Below are 25,389 nucleotides of genomic sequence, written 5' to 3' on the forward strand. Positions count from 1 at the left end.
GGGTGCAAGTAAAATGTCTGAGAACTTTACTATTAAGCATTTTTTTCATACATTAACTCGGTGTTTCGAACACATATGAAGCATATATAAAATAGTAAACCACACAATTTTTACAAAAGTTAAAGGGGTAAGTATAAATCCAATCCAAACAGAAAAAACTGTCATCACTATTCCATTGTCAGTCTCTATGATCAGGGTCGTAGTTCATCTTTCAGAACTGATGTTAGTTAAAGCGATATTTCGAGAGTTTTAAAGAGTAATGCAGTTCTTCAAGGAAATGAATATTGTTGCAAAAGTCACCTTTCTTCAGGAAATAAAATGAACACCATTTATAATCATTTACAGCACGTGTATACATGTCCATTGCCTGTTCGTACGTTTCTACAGATACATGTACCTTGAAAATATTACTTGTTTTATAGGCATTCTAGAATCTGGTGAGTCAAAACTGAAACATACAGCTTTATGGATTACAACTTCTTGTTTATTAGGTTGAGCGACGTGTCGATGTAGATTCTTACATCGTTATTAAGCTACATGTGAATACAACCAAACAGTGAGAAGCTATATGCATCATATTGTGACAAACAGCGAATAACATTAACAACAGCATGTAATAGAACAAACAAGTGGTACATAACTGGAAGAGGCCAGTAGAATAATAAAACAACAAATAGAACTAGTGATGAAGCCAATAAAATTGTTTACACCTGGTATAGATATCCGCATAGATCAGCACAAAAACGAGCACCACTCAGTCGGAAGTTCTTAAGTAATGACTAATAAGGTTGTCACAAGTGGTGCCTTATCTTTTGTTTAGCAATGTTTCATTTTTCGCACGATGGATAAGTATTGGTTATTAATCATGGGTTTCTCGCAATGTACCAATGTGGGAAACCCATTACACTCTTGTCGACATAGTGCTTTCCAGCGACCAAGAAACGCCTGGTATTCACAACATGTGTTGATAATAGTCATACACTTTACTCTTTGGTATCCCGATTTTAGACGATCACACGCACACGTATCCTTCATGCTGGCGTCAGAAAATGAGTTCATCACGGGACTGGGACTTGATCAGCCTGCATCAGGTCAACACTTTAGCCACAGAGCTATCAACCAGTAACACGTCATCCAGGATGTAACCAGTGTCGATTATCGACCAAGAGCCAAAATAGTGACAAAACTTTAAATAGTGAACATAACAAGCATGTATCAAAATCAGTAATAGCGTGATGTGAAACAAATCCGAGACCCTGTCCCATACATTAATTTCCTTTTGTAATTGTTCTTTGAAGGCGAATGAACTGGTTACAGATAGGATATCCAACACATCATACAACCGCTTCATTAGTCTAGAGCAACTAAGACTCTATCGTTTCATAACTACAAGATCAACGTAGGGGTTTTCCTCTGTGGTGTCCTCAACGTTGTTGTCATCGACGGCAGTGCACTCACCATCTTGTTCTTTGTCACAACGATTGAGTGGATCATAGCTGCAGTTCGAGGTCAGACCACCTCCAGAGGTACATGGAAGCGCGCCAACGGGCGTGCATGACATGATATGGCGACGGGTATCGGGTGTTCCAAAGTTACGAAGACGTGCGTGGACATTCGGTGACACACTGGCACTCGGAATACCTTCCAGGTCACGGGTCATATCATCAATGCCTGGTTGGATGTTTGATGTATCATGGTGGCGAGTATCCAGTGTTGTTACATCACCATGACGTCCGTCGTCATCCACAGACGCGCTGGCACATTGTGCTAGGCCAAGTGTCAGGTCTGGGTGTATGAGTGATGTAACATGACCGGGTGTTTCTACGTCGATGTCAGACACGCTTGATCCCTGAAAACTCAGTGGGTCAAGGGTCACGTCTTCAGCCGTTGATTGAGAGTTTGATACCTCATTACAGACTGTATCAAGTGTTACCACTTCTGCTTGATGAAAGTCAAGACTGGTGTCACCTTTTGGAGATAAGCTTGCATCTTCATGAAAACTGACGGAACCGGCACTGTCCAGGTTGCTGTTGCAGGGGACATTGATCACAAACAGGTCGAGCTGGTTGTCGTCCGTATATTTTTCCGACCTTTCCCTTGAAACAGAAATCATAGCAGTTGTTGACCGGAAGCGTAATATAACAAATGTTTATACAAAATTACGATAACGTTTATTCGTTCTTTTAACGAAAAACATATACAGACAGTCCGTGGTTACACATATCCCCAATGTAGGTATATGAATCTCAAACTTGGATAAATAATGATCCATTCTAATGTGTACATATTGTTTTAGATGATATTTTGAGACATAATTTTAATGTGTAGAAACTGATATCGTTTTAAATGATATTTTGAGACATAATTTTAATGTGTAGATATTGTTTTAGATGATATTTTGAGACATAATTTTAATGTGTAGATATTGTTTTAGATATTATTTTAAGACATAATGTAATTATGTTTTAAAAGGAACCGACCATTTTCTTCTTCAAGAAAAGATTTCATATCTGTGTGAAAAACCTAATTATGCATCGAACGTACTGATTAGAAAACCATGTTCTTGAGACATACGGTCTTCCTTGACACCTCATACGGTACAACAAATTATGTTCATCAAAGAAATTTAAATACTACTCACGATCTTCTTCTCCACATACAGAAGGCCACCAGAAGCAGTGCAGACATCAGGACAAGTCCTACAGGAGGTAGAATAGCCGACACATATTGATTTGTATCCCAGCTGTCATGTGGACTCTGAAAGAAGTTTTTACAGAAGAAGACTGTATTGTGGTTCCAAAGGTTACGTTACGCATTATTTAGTTAGTGTTCCTACACACATTTGGATGATAAAATTCAAAGCAACCTTTACATGTCCCCAAAAGGAATAACGTAACTTAATGTTTTCTTGACGTATAGCCTGATCCAATCACAGCATTTTGCTTCAATGGCTGCACATCTAAGAACTCAGAGAACACCCATGTGGAGATAATATACAGCAGGTACTAAACAATAGGACTCGAGACTTTATAAACATTTATTCACAACCCTTGGCAACGGGGGCGTCAACTTTACGGTTGTTTTCTCTTCTTCTTCATCTCGGGGAGAGTACAAAGGAAGCGGCAGATATTCATTGATAACTTCTTGCGGATTGGATTCGAAGATCTCCACTAAAGCATTCTCTTTAAGGGAGCCGTTCTCAACAACACAGTAGAGTTGTACGTACGTTGAAGTAAAACTGAAACATATATTCACAAAATTAGTTACAATCCTGACAATAAAACAATTAACACACTCATACAATACATTCATTGTCGATCCGCAACTGGAGTACATTCTGCTTGTTACTTACTTGTTTTCTCTATGTGAATTTGTCATAAACTTGACATCCACCTTTCCTGGAATTCCTCCGAGTTTGGCGATGAGTCTGTTCAAGCCATCGGCCAGGTCATCTCTATTTGTATGATCGATCTCACCGAGGAGCGTTATATTGACAATATCTGACCACAAAAACATGATTTAAGTAATATATGAAAAGCAAATCCTAATTTGACAATTAAAAGCATGAATAAATAACTCACGAGTATGGGGGCACAATTTTTCCATTGTCCAATGTGTTGAAATTTATGACCATGTAATTCATAATGACGAAATAAATAAACCTGTCAGCCAATAATGCGATCACAATCAAATCCTCCCTCTGCCCATTTCCATTTTGGATCAGACAGAAGCATGACTAACACGAAATACTGTAACATTTATCTGAATCGGTTAAGGATATTCTAATCAACAACTGTGTAAAACAATACAAACAGACACAGTTTTCTGTGCGACTCTATTTCCGTCTATCTGTACTTCAGTTCTGATGAAAGTAAGGCGCAAACTGATTGAGGCACTCGTATAATATTGACACCAATAAAGACTTTGAAGAGAAGTGAGTGCGTGAGTCAAGAATTAACGTCACATCGACAATGTTTCAGCCATATTGTGACGAGAACATGAAGTGACCGCCTTTGGTTGTCTCCGATCAAACTCCATATCATCAGGTCATTCAGTGAGATAAATAACTTTGTAGTGGGGGCCTGTTATATCTATGCGCATCTGTGCCAGACATTTTCACGTCAGTTTTATATGAATTGTTGTCTCTAGTCAAACTCCGTCCATGTGGTCAGGTCATTCAAGTGTGACAAATACAGGACTGCGAAAAGTGTTCTAACTTTGTAGTGTGACCCTGCTTTATCTTTATTGGTTCCGCCATTTTGACATGTGTTGTTAATTTCTGTGCATTCATCTATGTCCTGATCGCAATTTTCACCCTTCCATCCTGTAATATATGTATCAGATTTAACTGACTGATAAAACTAGTGGTAACAGTAAAATATCCGATAGTTTTGAACGGTGCCTTCCGGATAGGTGCAGTGAACAAAAGGCACAAAGCAATACTGATGTTTCTCTTCTGTCATAATGTCCGAAAGAGACGAGGTACATATGACAATACAGACAATGTAAAATGGTGAATAAACGGGGAATCGGTAGGTTTGATATATTTTTCATTTTAAATAGACAAAATATAAAACTAACAGTTGGGGACAATTACAAAAGGCCTATTTTCTAGAACAATTAGTCTTTCTCAATAATACTTTGATATTTTCTGTTGAAATCAGTTTCTGATGACCATACCTTCGAGGCACACTTTCGCACCTGTTTGTAGGTGACATCTGTAGTGACCATGATCAGTTGTGGCCTTGCAATATTTCTCACACGATGACCCGTACCAGTCCGAGTCGCAGTAGGCACGGACAGCGATCTCTAACCTGAAAGATATTGAACTCCATACAGTCAGATGTTTAGATGCATCAGTTTCACAAAAAACTGTCCTGATCCTGAACTAACGATTAATCAACAACACATCGTTTTGGAGTATTTATGAACAGGAAATATTATTCGCTCAGTTTGAGGATCTTACACATTTACCTAATTGTATTGCATTATATCAGTTATGTCAAAGTCTGACTCACTCTGTCCTTCTCCTCAGTGTGTAAGAGGTGTACACAGCCATTTGTTCTGTAGCAGCGGCTTGGATGTTGATCGACTTTGAGAGACTGTCCACGTGGTCAGGACTGTATCTGCCATCATGGTCATACACCATCACTAGTATCTTTATTGAGGACTAGAGAAAAAGAAACAAAATTACCTGCTGCCATACATAGAGCCTTGTCTATGAACTTTGAACTTTCCTGTTAGTTTCCTGATCAACAATCACACAGCAGTTCAGGTTCTACCTAACTGGTTCTTTATGGGAATTATATCTGCAGGTAACAACAATCATACCGGCACTGCACTGAGCACATCTATGATGAAAGGATTCGGTGTTCCTTGAAAGCTGCTTGTAAAGTTGATTTCATTATGGTTGTCCATGTAGTCTGTGGTGTACACATAAAGAGAGCACAGGTTTCCTCCGACAGATCTGCAGTAACATTAGCTTGTTGTATGACACCTTCAAGTCAACAGCGCTACATTCAAAAATTCAAAACATAGACTTTTATTAATTCACAAAAGTAGCAAGAATCACTTGAAAACCGAGTAGGCATGGAAAGCATGTGTTCTGCTAGATGATAAAACGCTAAACGTTCAATGTACACCTGAAATCGCGCGGTAATGGTTTCAAATTCAGATACAGTGATAGACATATTCAAGACGATTTGACAAGCAGCAATTATTACATACTTAAACTTGTTTCAGTATTATCTTTCTAAGCTATTACATTTCTAGGTCTTTTGTGAAAATGTTTCAGTATTATCTTTTGATAACCAAAACATAAGACTGGATAATACACAAAACATTTTCACAAAAGACCTAGAAATGTAATAGCTTGGTAGGTAACTGCCCCAACCGCACCTCGTATGTTATAAATAACTATTTCTATATATGTACCTGGAGATACACAGAGAAAACTTTGGATCACATTTATCAGGGCACCCGGGGACGAACCCATCGCAGCAGTCCCCGCTGAGTGTTCTGCCATCTGATGAGTATCTGATGAATCGAATGTCCAGTTTACCACCAGTCTTCACACGCTGTAAATCATAAAGATATATTCGGACACATGGTTGATTGGCCACATTCAGCAAAACTGCAGCTACATATGACAGCAGTCTGTAAATAATCGAGTCTGGACCAGGAAATCCAGTGATCTACAGCATGAGGAATTGGAATACTATATACGTGTCAACGTGTGTTCGATCCCGTTACAACCTCTTTCGAGGGTGGCGTCTACTAATGCCTACAGGGACAAATAGCTACAGTCTTCAATAAACAATTTTACACACCGGTGGTCACAAATTATACTGCCTCTACCCTTTCACTGAACTGGTAGGTCCCACTTCATTGTGCATTATTGCCTACACGGAATAAAACACAGACTTTAAATAACATTTTATAAGGTTTAATGATATCACTATCATTTCTTCCCACAAAATTACATTACATTGTTAGTGTCTGGTCAGTCTCTGTATAGATTCTCTTACGGGATGGGGGACGGGCGCTATACGACACTCAGTTTTCTCCAGCACTTTTACAAAAGCGAAAATATTAGGGTGAGCCCTTTGCTCAGTCTTGTTGAGGTGGGAATGCCAACCCTCGAGATGGTTGCTCGTCCTCGAGCCTTGCGTCTCGTTGTGGTTCCATATTCCGGTCACCTGGCATGGTCATGCGCCCAGGTGCTGGTGACGTAGTCGTAGAAGGCATCCTTCTGTGCAGTGGCAGGGGCGTCGTTCATGATCTCGATCCATATCTTGAACCATAGTCACATAGTCTTGAACATTTCCTTCTCACTTTGCTCTATCCCTAAATATGTTTTCTACCCTTCAACCGTGCGAGATGGAGTATAACCTCGGCTAACGCCCTTTTGTCCTCTGCTCCCCTAATCCATTGTAGGCTAAAGTGCACACTAACCGGTACAGTCCACGCGTGTGCGGGTAAGCGTATCGCTGTCACAACAATTTTTGTAGCTATTATTCCCTGTAGCCATTTGTCCCTGTAGGCATTAGTAGACCAAACCCTTTCGAGAAGCAAGGATTGCAAAAGACCAACTGTGACCCGAATCTTTAATTAATAAAACACGGGCTATACATCAGCAACTGAAGGGAGATCACCATGCTAGGGACCTTGAGGACTTACATTACTTTTGCTACCTGGATAGACCCTAGCTGGATTTACACCACCCCTTCGTCCGCTGGCGATGGTAGAAAGATTTATCCAGAATTTAAAAGAATGAAACTACCACGATTAAAAAAATGGTTGAGCAAAATTGACTTTAGAAGTTTGGGGCTTAAGTATCCTCTCCCGAGAACAATAATAGCACGATACTTCAGTTCCCTTTGACAGTACAGCCACCCACAATCGCAGTTCCTATTTCATATCACCATCTTTAAAATACAAATTATCTGTGTACAAAACATATTCAAAATTTATCAAATAATTATGTTTCCTTTAAAAATGCAGTTAGTAAATGGCGATCATCGTAGAAAGATCTGTACAGGTTTCACCTTGAAATATGTATCCTTTGTGCTGGCAAATACAGTCAAGCGTGCCCTGCATGGCTGTGACTCATTCATTACAAGGGGTACAAAACTGAGGATCTCCGCCTTTCAATCAATATCCATGAGTATATCTTAGGTGACCAATACGACCACATCGTCGTATAATGAGTTCTTCAAATCTGGACTGGCAACCCAAGTACGTGTAACCGATATAGGGCTATTGCATGTAATTTATGGATACCTACATGGGTGTCCGACTTCTCCTGCACCAGACAACGGATGTAAGGTCTAATGCTAGCTTTGTGAGTAGTGACACAGATTTGTTGAGTGCTAGTGTTGATATGAAGACTTTCTTTCAGGATATGTTACATTTTCTGTCTGTTCAGTCGAATGAAACCAAAAATCGTGTGTTTATCCTTGATAATGTCCACTCTATAATCCGTCAACATATCATATGGTGTGCTTTTTGTCACGACGTGTACCTTAAGAAACTACGTTATGTAGCAGCTATATCTGTAAACATGCCTGGTAAATACGAGCAGATATAAAAACAAACCAAACCAAACATGAAATTTCAAATATTTAAAAAAAAAAAATTTCATCATTTTTTTACTGTTCCCAATATAGTGAGTATAAAGATACGAAAAAGCATATAGTAGAATAAGTGAACATACAACAAGTGGGGTGAATAGAGAAAGTTGAGTACATCACATAACCCAATGTAGTGAGTACATAGATATAACAAAGCATACAGTGTACATCACATATCAATATCAATATCAATATCAGTGGTATGTATTTGTGGTCATTCAGGGTTTGAATTCATTGACGAGAGGAAACCATTTGGCTAAAAATCTTCCAACATTATTCTTCTGGCAATAAAAGTTTCGATGGTAAATATGTCTTTCAATGTCCTCTTAGCAGAAAACAATACGTGAGTAAGTAATGGGTTCTTACCCCAAAAGCCAAACCAAATCATTTTTTTCGTTAAATGATATGCTTGGATATGTGTAGTAATCCACTGTTCAAGTTTCTTTCAGAAAGTTTTGGTTTCCTCGCAATCCCAGTATACATGGCATAAGGTCTCATCAGATCCATTACAAAAAGAACATAATGGATTGTCAACCAGATTCATCCTAAAAGGTTCTTTTTGGTATATACAATTCCATGCAGAAATCTATATTGGAAATCTAATAATTTCACATCTTTTAAATTCTTTCTGCAAGTATCAAAAATCAAACACCAATCAAAATCAATACAGTTAATTAATGTTTCTCGTTTTTGGAACCTGTGGGGTTCAACATTTTCAGCTAGCAATTTATCGTAAAAGACCATTGAACCTTTTCTTGGGGCTATGAAATCCTTTTGGAAAGAATTTATGGCGAGGTCATTTGTGTTTATATATCCGTGTTCCTTTATAGTCTTTTTCCAAGATTCAGATAAAATAAACATAACATATTCAAGATCTAGGTATGTACCTCTTATACTTAATTTACGCTTCAGATGCTCAACAGATATAAAACCATGTAAATCACATAGGTTCGTAATTGTCAAGAATCCTCATTTAGCCCAGTGTCTGATAATGTGGTTTGAGTTTTTGAAATTGTTATTCAACCATTGGGACTGGGATAAGATTTCATTAATATTCTCAGCATCAATATTTATTTTGGTACAATATAGTTTCCATGCACTTAAAACATCTTTTCAAAAAGGGCCATCAACTGTTGATCGTTTGATCTTGTCGTTTTTGTCATTCCAGATGAATGTAAAAAATATTCGAGCGGCTATAAAGTCCTCTGTAGGGTTAGGTAAAGTGTTAAAAATATGAACTAATTTGTAGAGGGCCAATGTGTTAAGAACAGTAATTTTGCCTATTAGAGTCAATTGTCTTGTTCTACAAGTTGCCAGTAATCTATTGATCTCTTCCAATCTTTTCTTTGTGTTAGTAACCCATAGATCCTTCAAATCCGGAGTGAATTTAATTCCTTAAACTTCAAACTGTCCTCTTTGCCATTCTATATTCAGATCATGATATAGTATATCTCTACTACCAGCTTTTGAGCTTATCCAGATTGCTTTAGTCTTATCTATGTTTATTTTTAGTCCTGACATATTGTAAAATGTATTATGTGTGTCTATAGCAGAGTACAAATTTTCCTCAGTACCATCCAGAAATAGTTCAGTGTCATCTGCATATTGCTCCAGTTTGTATTCTTGATCGTCAATTATAATGCCCTTTATAACTTCACGTTGTCTTATCATACATCCTAAAATTTCAGCTACAAAAAGAAACAGGTATGGAGATATGGGATCCCCTTGCCTTGTTAAGACATTAATCCAACGTATAATATTTGGACCGAAACCGATTTTTGCTAGAACAGAATTGATGAAATCCTTGGAAACTGTGTCAAATGGTTTTTCGAAATCAATCAATATTAGTAAACCTGGCATGTCTCTTTTCTTAGTTTAAAACATAATGTCATATAATAACCTTGTATTTTCACTTAATGTTCTCCCCGGAATAAATCCAGTTTGGTTATTGTGTATCAAGGAATCAAGAGTAATTTTTAACCGATTTGAGATACATACGCTTATTAGTTTATACAGAGCATTTAGTAAGGTAATTGGTCTCCAATTCTTCAATAATATGGCTACTCCTCTAGAGTTAGATTTAAAAGGCGCAATTATACTTTGCAACCCCCATTCATTTTTAACTCTGTTAATATCTTCTTTAGTCATATGGATGTCTTGTAAACAGATTATAGAATAAGCCTTTTTCCTAAATAAATTCATCTCTTCCTTTCTTTTACTTTTGTCAGCTAAGCCTCTACAGTTAGCTGAAATCAATCTAATTTTCTTTGTCTTATCCATTACGAAATACTGAAACAGTAGTTCTTAATACAATGATCTCAAAATAATTTGAACAATATGTTACAGTAGTTGATTTAAGGTGATTGAGAAATTGAATTATTATTATTATTATTATTACAAGTGAAGACGAGATTTTCATTGGGATGCCGGGAACAGAAGTGGTTTTAAGGTGATTGGGGAACTGGATTATTGTTATTGTTACAAGTGAAGGCAAGATTTTCACTGGGATGTCGGGAAGAGCGTTTTTTTTTAATAAGAAAGATAATGAAAAACAGAGAAAGATACAATACAACGAGAAGAGTGTCATATCGTTACAGAAGAATGGACAGTTTGTAGTGTTGAAAGGTAAAGTTGATGTAAAACAAAAATAAAGAGCATAGAGGGAGATACAAACAATGTGTGTAGAAAAAATAGAAATATAAAGTGTATAATGAAGTAAAGGGGAGGGCTTGTCCATATTTCTTCCAGACTCAGCTCTTATTCATCGCTGACCAAAATGCACATATATCATGTAATAGAATATAGTATATATCATATAATATTCATCATTCAATAAGGAACACAATTAATACACATCTCCCAAATCAAGGAAACAGATTGAGCGTTTCATTGAAACACCACTCATTAGCTCATAACTGTATATATTATATTCACAAAATACCGATATGCATTGGCACACTCCAATGCTCAGGATAACAAAAGTCATACCCATCAAGAACGTAGTAACTCACTTGACCAGACTGACGGTACTAAGTTGACAGAGGTCAAACTTACAGAGCAACTAGCAACTCACGTGAAGAACCCCACCGACTGCCACACAGAAACTATGTCAACACCCGGCACTGCAAGCGGCTCTGCGCACAAGTATAGGATGCCAGCTAAAAATAGCATAGCACGTGTATCTTGTGTATAAACAATACCAGTAATTTTACAGTACTGGGAAACCAATTGTGTTGAGTTTTGTGGTTCAATTTATCCTCATTAAGGTCCGATATGAGCTGAAACCGTCCGATCCTCAGAGTTAACAAAGAGGAACTCACAAAAAATAAGTTACAACTCATTTAGAGAGCCCTCCCGACTGCCACACTGCCACTGCGTAAAAATCGGGCATTGTGGACGGATATGCGCACTGTACGTCATCTAGAAATAGCAAAGCACGTGTATGTTGTGTATGACCCTGATGGAATTTTGTATCACAGTTGCTACACTGCAGCACTCATTAGCTGCTGATAACTGTATATTTTATTTTTTTTAAACTTGGTGTTTGATTGTTATTCTTTATAATGCTGGTTTGTGTAGATGTTAAACAGAGAGGACAATCTTTGGAAATTTTGATGGACGTAATGTCAACCTTCAAGAAAATGCAATGAAGAAAAATGTGGTTTGTATTATGCAGGTGCTGTTCTCGCAATATGCTCTGTGTGAGTGAGTGTGTTAATATTTATCGTCACATCGGCAATATTGCTGCCATATCATGAGCAGAACAATTAATAATTCCATTGCATATCAAGAGCGTGCTGTTCTGAGGAGCGGGTATATTGTCTATGTAAAACCGTTTGCTTTTATATGGGCATTGGTAGTTTGTAACTAAATGAAAGAACATCGTTATGCCTCAACTGCTATAAATGAAAAGAATGTCACTGGACGTCTGGAAGCCAGGCAATCTCAATCTCCCGTTGCATTTCATCTTTATATTCGTCAGTCGTTTGTGGGGCATCGATATCAACAAAACAGTTCCACAAATAGAGGCATGTCCAGGATTATCACAGCAGGACAGAGACACCCGGGTACTTCATTTACAGAATCGCCACGGCAAATGTAATTACAGGCAGAGTGTAGACACATACAATTCGTAATCGTAGTTGTACTGGGATTGAGAAGGACCTAATTTGACCCTGCACTGCGACGACTACATCGACACTGACGCTTCTGGAATCTACGTGTATAGTTCTATGATGTATCCCGCTTTCTGCTTCAGCGCAGTGATGGAAGAATGTGGGTCTATTGCCATCCAAAATGAACATTTTGCCCAACGTGGTGACCGATGACGTGGGGGGCAATATTCAGCCCAAGCCGAGAAGATGCAGAGCAGTTTTGGGGGCTCACGGTGACCGACAGATTTTGTAGACAACGCCCAACCCAAAACGGACTTTTTAGAACAATTAACAAGCTAAGCATATTATTTTTTTCTCTCTCAGCTGTGAATTTCGGCTGCAACTGATCAAGAATTGCACATGTTACGTCACTTTAAAGTAGATTACATCAGTCAAAATACACGTATGCGTTTCTTTTGGGGATAGAGTATATACAATAAACTGGTGTCCATACGATTACTTTAAGGGATATGGAGTCATTGTGATTATCGTCTGGACATCAGCTCCCCCAAATATTTTGACATGAAATAAAGATGCGTGACCTAGAAACTGTTTTAACCAAACCCACTCTCTTAACCCGAATAGCTTCTACAAGGAATATTAAAACTTCCTTGCATCTAAAATGAAATGAACCCCTACACTCATGAGTGATACGGCTATATCCCAAACACCGGCAAAGAATGTCTACACCAAATACAGTAACTTATCACCAGGTTTATCAATGTATAATTACCAAGCCCTCATTTATCGACGGCATTAGAAATTTGTTTTGATAATTAATCCTTATTTCACTACTTACATACGCGTGAATTGTGCGTGGCATGGGTTGAAAGGTCAGAAAACGCAAACACCTTTTCTTACATTTGAAGGGATATATTTCTGTCAAGGGTGGGCACTTTGTATAAAGAAATCCAGAGATACTCACTCGTAACTATGGTGAACGAACGCCGAACGAAGCTTATGCCTGAATTAATCCAGTTTCTGCTTCTTACGTTTGCATTACCTGTCAGTTATGTTCACTTTCTATACGTACATACTAAATTTGTAGAACGCTTCTCTGGTACTCCTCGGTCAAGTGCAAGAAGTACATGTATATTGCGATTGTCGTTTGAATACAGATGAAGATGCGGTCAACGATTTCACACAACATGTCTATCAGTTTGCAAGCATTTCTCTCGCATTAAGATGTGTGCTAGGTAAGAGACCGCTAAGAGAACAACCCGGCCCACCATATTTCCCAGGATGTCATACATTTACAGAGAATGGCAGTGAGTATTCATACTTTCGCCGATGTGTTAGAGTATACTCAGAATACTGAATAGCAGAAAACTACACGTGTGATTCTGAAAATATAGACAGACATGCTTCATTTATTTTAATTGCAAAGCCTAAAATCTTAGGAAGCTCCACATATGCAAATAATGTGTACATTACATTGACATCTGAACCACACAAACTCAACTACATTGCTTTGGTATATATTGGGTAGAGAGATTGGATTAACAAAAGGAACATATGACCTCATACACATTATTGTACATACCACGTATATAGGTAGATCTGTCTTGAGAAGTAAACCTTCTAGTACGATATATGGGTAATATATTTGTGTCCTCTAACTACCATATATGCTGCCATGCTAACTGGACGGTTGTAGGAGAATAAATATATACATACCTTGATAATCAACAGCCAGAGAAGTAAAGCCACGTGTATTCCTATTGTCTTCATCTTAAAAGCAGGTACCCCTTACATGTGTGCCGCATGAAATGGATTCAGCTCGAATCTCATACACATTTTCAACCCACTGGTTTATCCGATGGTCGTAAGAGCCTTTTATTTCCACTGACACACAACGAATTTAACGGGTTTCAATTTCTGTTTCTAATTTGCTGTGTTGCGGAAATACATAATAATTCAAGTATAAAGATGTCTAAGAGAAGAACACTCTCACACAATACAACGTTGTCACAGTCACGCAAACCCGGACTGCACCAATCACGCACTGGGTTGTTATCAGACTAAACACTAAAAGACATGTAAACAGTAAGAAAGTAACAGTATTGTGTATGCGGCATTTGGAAATTTGCTGAATTCCAGTGCTTCAAATACTCAATAACACCCGGAAATTGGCCAACACATGATGTTTATCGACATTGTAAACAAAAAGGTAAACCAAAGCGTTTTACTGTCTGTACTCGTTTACATCGAGTACGGGTACAGCAGTGAAGTGTCATCGGCGGGTCGTTCCAGCTGGTTCCCATCGTAGCATCTAGAGCTGCTCATTTGTGACGTCATTCTGACTTTACGTCACAATATGATTTGAATGACGTTACCACTGTTGATGACACAGCAAAACATTTCTTTGCCATTTTTCTATGTGTCAATACGCAGAGAATAGTCTTGCAGTTTCCGAGAATCTATGTATCAGGAAACAACCTTGGTGATACACATTTACATCTGACTGTTTTGCACATTATTACGGAAACGTCCTAGTGTCACAGCCTGAATTTTTTTTATCTCCTAAAAAGGACTTAATATTTCCTAATTAGTACTTACCATCTCCTAATTAGGACTTAATATCGCCTAATTAGGATTTAATATCTCCTAATTAGGACTTTAGTATCTCTTAGTTAGGAATTATTAGAGTTTAGAGGTTTGTACTGGATCGGGGTAAGATGGTTGCCTTCGTTGTCTCATCCTTGATTGGAGCAGCGTTTTTAACTGGCATTGGTTTTCATCTGTCTGCGTCATCACTGTATTGGGATTCTTGAGAAGCACTTAGAAGTTGCTGAATATAATAAGACGAGTACATTGATGATACGACGTTTCGGGGCTACTTCTTGTCACTTCTTTGAGTGATAGAAAGGGGAGTACAAGATTATTATATTATAGATACCAGTATTTGCAAGAAGTGAGTGAGTGAGTGAGTTAATATTTAACGTCACATCGACAATATTGCAGCCATATCGTGACGAGAACATACGTGACATACAAACGAAATTTATATGCACATTATAAAAACCTGTGGACAAAGGACAGTACATCCACTAGACTATCACATTTAGTATTTAAAACTAGCATGAACACTTAAAAATAGTATCACTATTTGGGCAGTACAATATATGAACAGGCCATAGATCGCCAACAACTGAAGGTAGATCACCATACTAGAGGCCATGGGGACGTACGGTACTTCTGCTAGCTGCATGGTCCCTAGCTGGATTTACACCATCCCCTCAGATGCTGACGACTGCATGCAAGAGTAGCCACAAATTAAAATGGCAGAAATGCTACGGCTGAAAAGAAGGAAGATTAAATTTGACTTCAAATGTTTTGGGCCTTACGTACCTTCTCGGGAGGACAATTATTTTACGGTACTTCAACCCCCCTCGAGGATACAGCCACCAACAATCTCAGTTACTAATTTAACTTCCAATCATGAAATACTTATCTATTTACAAGTCACTCAACAAATCTAATTCTTTTAAAAATACAATAATTGAATGAGAACTGGCGTTGCTAAAAAAGGTCCTTCATAATTCGTGTTTTGAAATAATTATCCCTTGTGATGGAATATTCGACACATGAATATTCAAGACATGCTTGACCGTGATTATTTCATCACAAGGGATGCAGAACGGAGGATCCTCACCTTTCAATAAGTATTCAGAGTATATCTTGTATGTCCAATACGACATCGCCCCATGATTATCCCTTCAAATCTGGACTGACAGCCCAAGTAGGTGTAACCAAAATAAGGTTTTGTTTCATGTAATTTATTTATACCTATTTGGGTGTCCCATTTGTCCTGCATCAGATCACGGATCTAAGTTCTAATGATAGCTTTGTAATCAGAGTATGGAATAAGAAGTCTTGTTACAGATTCGTTGAGTGCTGCCCTAGCAGCAAGATCGGCCATTGTGTTACCAGAAATGCCTACGTGGCTGGGTAACCAACAGAAGACAATGTCGTATTGGCCAGTAGCAAGATTATTATACAATTTAATAATTTCGATTAAAAGTGGGTGTTTACTAGACAAATTTTTCGAGTCTGAATAGATTACATACTGTTTATGTTTAAGGTGTCTTTGGATATATTTAACAGCTGTTAAAATGGCGTTTGCTTCTGCGGTGAAAATAGAGCTGTTTTCTGTAATTCGAGAAGATATTGTTCTGGATCCAAGGACAGTGGTACAAGCAACCGCGCCACTGTCCTTGGACCCGTCTATAAATAAGCATTTGTAATTGCTACATTTACTTTTTAATCGATTATATTCTTGTTTATATTGTAGTTCATTTGTTTCTGATTTCTTAAAAGTAGTTAAGGTTAAATCGACTTGAGGCCTAACCAATTGCCAAGGGGGAGAAGAAAGAAGACGGGAAGGAGATATACTTCCCAGATCAATGCCTGCAGCAATAACAAATGGCTCAATCCTGAGCCCAAGAGGAGGAATAAGAGAAGATTTCTTATTATACAAGTCCTCATAAAGAAGATTGAAGACACAGTCATATGCAGGGTTTGACTCATTGGAACATAGTTTTGTGACATACTGTAAAGATAATTTTATACGGCGTTGTTCAAGAGATGGCTCATCAGCCTCGGCATATAGGCTGTCAACAGGTGAAGTTCTGAAAGACCCAAGACAAAGTCTTAGACCTTGGTGGTGGACAGAATCTAAAAGTTTTAGATTGCTTTTGCAAGCTCCACCGTAGACTATGGAGCCATAATCAAGCTTCGAACGGACAAGTGATCTGTATAGGTGTAGGAGGTTAGTCTGATCACCTCCCCACTTTGAATTAGCCACGACTTTCAATAAATCAAGTGCCTTCAGGCATTTAGTTTTTAGGGATTTGATATGCGGAAGAAAAGTCAAATGCGAGTCGAAAATCAGACCTAAGAACCTGGCCTCCTTGACTACTTTGATGTTAGTGCCATTTAAGAACAGTTCTGGGTCCAAATGTGGTTTGTATGTACGACAAAAATGTATGCAACTAGTTTTGGATTTAGAAAATTTAAAGCCGTTATCAAGACACCATTTATCTATTTTGTTTAAACATAACTGCAGTTGGCGTTCAATGGTATGCATATTTTTCCTACGACAAGAAATAGTAAAATCATCCACAAAAAGTGATCCATCAACTGAATCATTTAGAACCTTAGATAAACTGTTGATGTTAATACTACATAATGTGGCAGACAAATTACTACCTTGTGGGACACCCTGATCCTTACTGTAATGATCAGACAGGGTAGAACCCACGCGGTCTTGAAATTGCCTGTCATTTAAAAAGTTGGGTATAAATTGCGGCAAACGGCCTTGTAATCCAAAGTCATGTAAATCTTTCAAAATCCCATGTTTCCATGTCATGTCATACGCTTTTTCTAAATCAAAAAAGATTAACATTGCATGTTGCTTATTAATTATGGCATTCTTAACAAAAGATTCCAAACGCACTAGATGATCGATAGTGCTCCTGATTTTATGGAAACCACATTGTATATCTGTTATGAGGTTATTGGTTTCCAAGTACCAAGCAAGTCGATTATTTATCATGCGTTCCATGGTCTTGCAAACGCAGCTAGTTTCCTATAATTGGAAGGATCGGTATGATCACGCCCAGGTTTGGGGATGGGAACAACTATAGCATCACACCATGACGGAGGGAAAGTTCCAATTGTCCAAATGTCACCAAAAATATGTAAGAGTGTCTCCAAACATGATTCCGGTAAGTGTTTCAGGAGTTGATAATGGATGTTATCAGCTCCAGGAGCAGTGTCGTGAGCCTGATCAAGAGCAGTATAGAGCTCATCAGTAGAAAATATCTCATTGTAATCTTCCCCATTATCTGAATTGAAATTAATAGACTTCTTTTCTTGTTGTTTTTGGTACTTTTGGAATTTAGGGTCATAATTGGACGAAGAAGAATGTTTTGCTAAAGTTTCACCAAGTTTATTTCCAATTTCGTTTCTATCAGTTAACAACTGGTTTCCGTCTTTAAGATGGTGAATGCTACATTTGGAACCCTTCCCTTTGATTTTTTGGATCATATTCCAGACCTTAGATATTGGCGTACGCGAATTAATGTTTGACAAATAATTTTGCCAAGATTTGCGTTTACTTTGTTTAAAAGTACGCCGTGCTTTAGCATTTAAAATTTTAAATCTATTCAAATTATGCACCATGGGATGTCTACGGAAATAGTGCTCTGCCTTTTTCCGTTCTCTTCTAGCTTGTTTGCATGTATCGTTAAACCATGGTTTTCGAATATGTAGAATTGAAGAGGACCTTGGTATACACTCGTCAGCAATGAGATTTACTTCATCAGAGAAACGTTTTATGGCATCAGGAACATTATTGAAAGTTTCCGGTTTAAGTTTGTCAACACACAGCGTTTCCTATAAAGACCAATTTGCCTTTTTGAAATTCCATCTCGATTATGGAGAAACATCAGATGGAGTTACAGGTGTCAGTAGTGTTGGGAAATGGTCACTACCACAGAGGTCATCATGGACTGACCGTTCCAATTCGTTTAGTAAGTGTGAATGAGTAATTGACATGTCAAGGGCTGAATATGTTCCTGTGCCAGGATGTAAGTATGTATTGGAACCATCATTAAAAATGCATAAATCGTTATTTGAAATAAAATCCTCCAGTAATTTACCCTTGGTGTTTGTGGTTGAACCACCCCAGAGTGGGCTGTGGGCATTTAGATCACCCATAAATAATACAGGGTTTAGGACGTTCATTGTAAAGGGCTTGTATATCAGCTAGTTGAAGAGTTGAAGACGGTGGGATATACAGAGAGCATATTGTAAAAGCAACATGCAACGTAAGTCGCACTGCAACAGCTTGGAGATTAGTTTTGAGCATAACATGGGTGTGAATAACATTCTGTTTAACAAGGATGGAAGATCCTCCATTTGCCCTCACTCCCGGTGGTGAAAAAGTGTGATATGCATTGAACTGACGCAAGCCAAAAATATTAGTTTCTTTTAGATAAGTCTCCTGGAAACATATAGCTGACGGTGTAAACTCTTGCACTAATAGCTGTAAATCAGTAAAATTGGTCCTCAGTCCCCTGCAATTCCACTGTATTAAGGCTGTATTAGTCATTTAAGGGACAGTAACTGGTAACAGTGCTCTTCCTATCTTTTTGGGCGAGTGACCACTGGCATTGTCATTAATGTTCACATGGGGGGATACAATGCAAGCTGTTTTAACAATGTCAACCTTTACTTGTTGTACTGTTGCACGGGATTTGTGAGTGTCTTTGACACTCGATCAGTTTGATTTTTCTTTTTAGAAGTTTCATTTGTATGTTTTTCGACGACTTTCGCAGAGGTTTCAGATGTTAAGGTAGATACTGATCTTGATTTTGGAACCGGAACTGTGATTTCTGGATTAGAAGCTGGTTTTGGTGTTTCACCATTTGTCCATGTAAGATCCGTTTGACACTCTACAGATGTGCTGACAGTTCTTACGGTTTTAGTGACTGACGCATACGATTTCCCTGCTGTGTTGGCAGAAGTAACTGATTTTGCCTGTTTCATTGCATCCAAGTAATTGACTTTCTGCTCACATTTAATTTTTTGTACAAGGGACTGATATTTGAATTCAGTAGTCAGTTGAGGAGGACATATGGTTTCCATCACAGTTAGAGCATTTTAAAGGACGAGTGCACATATTTCCGTCATGATCAATTTCACCACATCTGACACAAGTGATTCTACCTTTGCATGAATTCTGACCATGTCCGAATTTCTGACACTTAAAACAACGAGTAGGTCGTGGGATGTAGAGGTCTGCAGGTATGGAAAAGCAGCCAACTTTGATAGAACTGGGTAGAGTCGTGGTATCAAAAGTCAAGAGATAGGTATCTGATGGATACACACGACCATCTTTGCGGTATGTAAATCGTGTGGCGTCAATCACACCTTGACTTCGGAGTTCTGACACAATTTCCTCAATGGATTCATCAGCAAGACTGCGATCACGGTCTCTTTTGATACCTTTCCTGAAGTTAAGTATCTTGTGTGCCGAGCAGGTTACGGGGATATCTGCTAACTTTGTTGAAGTCATCAAATTTATAGCTTGGGCTTTTCGAGCACATTCTAGAAGAAGAGCTCCAGAATGCAATATTTTAACATTTTTAACTCACCAGCCTTCCCTTTAAGTCCTTTTTCTAAAAGAAATGGTGAATATGAAGCTAAAGTACGTGCACCTTTAGCTTCTGTCACAAGGTATCGAGGCCAAGTATCTCTTTAAGAATAGAGAAGTTTTGTGACAATTTCATCGTTAGAAGAATCTAATTCAGAATCCGTTTTGCCATTGTTTTTATAACTGCATTTGCTCTGTCCTCTGTGATTTGTTTGTATACACACGTACTTGTCTTCTTCCTATAAATACTGGTATACATAACTGTTCGCTCCACCAACTACCCACCCATCTTCCAACAACACATCGCAAATCACAACCCTTTCACCCCTGAACCACCCCACTCACATCTATTCTTCAACAAACCAATAAACATACATGAACTCAAAGCAGCATTCAAACACAAGAAAACAGCCTCAGCCCCGGGTCCAGATCATATCACCTACACAATCATTAACAAACTCCCTCGCAACATGCTCTCTCTCACCCTAACATTATTCAATAAAATCTGGACCCTAGGAACCCTACCCAACTCCTGGAAAACAGCAAAGGTGGTGCCAATCCGGAAACCAGGGAAACCCGCCAACTCCCCAGACTCATTTCAGCCAATTTGATTGACGTCACATCTTTGTAAAACTCTGGAAACCACAGTAAAAAATAGGCTAAAGCATCATATACAATCCCATAAACTCATAAAACAGAACCAGAGCGGCGTCGCTCCAAATCGACAAACTCTAGACCACATTTTGCATTTGGAGCATGATGTTAGGATCGCACAAGCACAGAAACAATATACATTGGCCATTTTCATAGATTTCAGTAAAGCATTCGACATGGTTTGGCACAACGGCCTCATCAAAAAACTCCAAGAAAATGCCATGCACGGAAATATTCTGAATTTCATTCACCATTTCCTTAAAGATAGACAAATAATAGTCAAAACTCACAACACCCTTTCGGACTCATATCCTCTAGAAAATGGCACCCCCCAGGGCAGCATCCTATCACCAACCCTTTTCAACTTTATGATTAACGACATTTTCCCCGAAAAGTGGCCTGAAATAACTACAGCCAAAGGACAAGGTATGATAGAGGCCCTTATTGACCCACAACATGTCATGATTATCAAAATGTTACAACACGATACTTTTAGCATAAAAAGGGCTAAATTAATTGTTGAAGCTACCTCCAATTGCATTTATATGTTTTTAGTGTTGTTAGTTTTCCTCTTTGAAGACCTCAAAGTTAACACATTTTACAATATCTTCTAGAAACCTACATTTTCTGATTTTCAGAGTGATAGAAAAGTATGAGCAAAAGCGTGACCCATCCCAATTTTTTCACCACATATGAAGAGAGTAAATTAGAACTCACACCTAAAAATTGTGGTGGGTCACGCTTTTGCTCACATCAAAATCTTTCAAAAAAGTACATATTTTTCGGTTTATGAAATCGCCCCATACAACATCTCAAAAAATAAACATTGACATAAAATAACATCTTTAAAAACAATCCATCACATTTACACATCTGTGCCATGGTACATTATATTTTAAATGGTTTTGTGCTCTAAAATACACATATCAAACATCTTTATTTAAAATATCATATCATTTAATATCATAAGGCACTCGCAAGGCTGATTTATGAGGGGTTTATGAGAGGTAAACATTGTTTTTCGGTTGTTGGTCTCTGCAAGAAAAGTAAGAAGATATCTGAAGATTTTCAAAATATGATCAAGCAGCATTGTAAAGATGAGAATCTTTGTTATTATGTCAGAATTTGATCATAGTCTTTCTGTCATCTATTTATCGAACACCTTTGAGTCACCCGTCACTGTCAAAATAACACTGTCATTCAAAAGGATTGCCATGTATAAACCTATGCATTTTCCAAGACCTTATGCACCTTGATGTTTCCAGTGACCTATTAGTTTTCATTTCACCAAAATGACTACACTTAACTGTATGAAAAGGATTTTTTTTTAGCTAGAATAAGAACATTGTATCAAGGTCTAGCAGATGATGAACACAAACAGACGTCGTCATACATAGTTGTAAAGTGTAATTATATAAGCTTAAATTCACATTGTGAGGCAAAGGAATATGTGGACTAATGGTTGCAATAGTGGACTGTTGACTGTTTTTGTTATCACACATGCAGGTTCAAATCCATGTAACTTTTCTTTCATTTTTTCAAAGTTTGTTTATCCAGTCTACAGTGTTTAAATAAACTGTTTCACATCAAATCCAAATATCGTAATTTTTTTTCTGCAGTTTGGTAATCTATGTACACTGTTGAAACAAGCTTTAATTAACATCATGTAAATCTTTTATTAAGACACTGACCATTCACCTTTTCAAGTCAGTCTAGTTGCCTTTGTTCCCAACATTTTAAAATTCATATTTTATATATTTTGATCTACTTTGGGTTTATAAACTCTTGAATACAGCAGTTCTTGACAGTGAATCAGAAACTGAGATTGATGACTGTGTGAATGAAGAGTAATAGTGGATGTTTTGTATCTTTAAAGTGGATAAGTTGTGAATAATTACTCTGTGAAGTCTTTTCAATACTGACTTTAACACATGCATGGTGTTAATATGAACCTGTGCTGACAATGAAATTGCACCCGAAATGGGCCCCTTTGAGGTCAAGATCTGTGATTTTTAGTGCAACATGGCTGGCTATTGTATTAACATATGATGATTGAGATGTTAACTGTATATTTGCAAAAACTGGTTGTCAATGCTGACTTGTAACACGTACTAGTTAAAATGTAGCTTTACCCAAAACAGGCCCCTGTGATTCTTAGTACAACATGATTGGTTATCATGCTTACATGTTGTAAAATTGACCCATGGATAACATTTGTAAAGAGTGCTGTGAATAATGACTGAGTTTTAGGGACACAATTGGCAAGTAATTGACTTAACAACGTTTTGCAACCCTAATTGGGCCCCTTGAGGTTAAAACATTATGATTGACATTGACATGTTTTCCAGCATGAGTACCTGTCGTAAAACTGCTGTAATTTGTATGTAAATGTAAATTGTAAATAAGTCATTATGGCACACTGATATTTCAGACTTCTTGTTACTTTTCATGGGAACATAAAACCCATTTTGGGCCCCTCTGCAGTGAAATTACACCTCAGATCATGTAAAATGTAGCATTTTTATGCAAAGCTAACTTGTCTCTAAACAAATAACATGTTTTCAGCCAATTCTGTAAGTGGGCCAAAAACCACCCTTATCACACCTTGTCGTTTGCAGACGATATTTCTTTTTGGATTTCCTTGACCTCAATTATGCAAGCAACCTCTAAAGCTCAACGAATGTTAAACCACCTGCACAAATTGGGCCCATAAGTGGGGGTTCCATATTAGTGTCAAAAAACCGTGGGCATTCTATTAAAAAACAGCATATGCAAAATTATACACCCAAACTGCACCTAAACAATAAAAAAATCAATTTCGAAAAGGAAGCAAAATTCTTAGGAATAACGTTTGACCAACACCTAACATGGACTCCCCATGTTAATAATTTGGTCAACAATTGTCAAAAAGACTTAAACTTAATGAAATGTATTCGTGGCACTACATGGGGAGCCGACAAACAAACACTTATAAACTTCTACCATTGCCTCATACAGTCGAAATTGGACTACGCCGCCCCGGTCCTGCACTCCCTCTCCCCCACCAACCTGCAAAAAACTAACCTCCATACAATATAAGGCCCTCAAACTAGCCCTAGGGGTCAGGACTGGCACCCCCCTATCCACACTCCTCCTACTCACGGGCATCCCTTCAATCAGGACACGAATAAACCAATTCGCACTCAATTACTGGGCTGGGTCCCAACATAACCCCATATACAACACCATTAAAACAAAATACACCAACACTAAAACATCCTCCCTAAAAAACATATTGCACCATTCTACTCACACCTATCCAGTCTGCTGCATACACAACAACTTGACACAATACAACACTCACCTTCCATAGCAAGCTACATACACCACCTACCACCACCCAAAACAGATACCACACTACAAGCTCACATACTAAACACCACTTCTAAACCTGACACCCACACCAAAACAAACAACATCCAAACACACTTAGACACCCACTACCCAAACCATACACACATATATATAGACGCATCTATCTCAACAAACAAAATAACAGGAATAGGCATACATGTACAAACAACCCCACCCATTACCACCAATTTTCACCTTACAAACCACTTAAACAACACAACTGCAGAACTACTAGCTATTCTTACAGCCCTCCACACTATCCCCACCCTCCCAGCCTCCCACTTCCTTATTATAACAACTACAAAACAAATACTGTAAATCCCGTCCTGACCTTATCCACCAAATCACCCAACAAACCAGCTCTCTTCACAAACACAATAAAAATATAACTCTGGATACCAGTACATACACACAACAGAGGCAACAATACAGCAGACTTAACAGCAAAACTAGCAACCACCCATCCATCTCCACACATACCATTTCACACCTCCAAAACAGAAACCAAAAAACTTATCAAATCATACACATCTACACTCAACTACACACAAAACATTAACTCAAGCACGTCCATCTGGGTCAAATCCATCATCACAAAACCCATCACCAAAACACCTACATTCTCAGACACCCCATATTTAGACACCCTCATCACACGACTCATTACAGGCAACACCAACCTCAATTACAACCTATACAGACAGAACAGACACCCAGATGGACTCTGCCCACACTGCAAAACAAAAGAATCAATAACACACCTATTCACCGAATGTAAACAACAGCACACCAAGATCATCCAACTACAAAGCACAATTCCTCCGAAATACCACTATAACACACACACCTACTACTCAACCCGGCTAACCCAAAACCTATCTTCAACGCTGTAGCA

The 25,389-nt window shown here is 38.2% G+C and overlaps 1 protein-coding gene across 1 annotated transcript; it reads right to left on the minus strand.

The window, feature by feature from the left end:
* Positions 1–1,372: 1,372 nt before the first annotated feature.
* LOC137296449 (uncharacterized) lies at positions 1,373–20,369 on the minus strand. Its single transcript, XM_067828242.1, has 11 exons — positions 20,118–20,369; positions 6,699–6,793; positions 5,332–5,467; positions 5,019–5,170; positions 4,681–4,814; positions 4,218–4,324; positions 3,686–3,749; positions 3,353–3,500; positions 3,076–3,238; positions 2,642–2,757; positions 1,373–2,096 (listed from the first exon to the last, which is right to left on the minus strand). Exons 1-11 carry the CDS (start codon positions 20,367–20,369, stop codon positions 1,373–1,375), a joined length of 2,091 nt encoding a protein of 696 aa, XP_067684343.1.
* Positions 20,370–25,389: the final 5,020 nt, after the last annotated feature.

The sequence above is a fragment of the Haliotis asinina genome, chromosome 9 (assembly GCF_037392515.1).
Source record: "Haliotis asinina isolate JCU_RB_2024 chromosome 9, JCU_Hal_asi_v2, whole genome shotgun sequence".
Classification (NCBI taxonomy): domain Eukaryota; kingdom Metazoa; phylum Mollusca; class Gastropoda; order Lepetellida; family Haliotidae; genus Haliotis; species Haliotis asinina.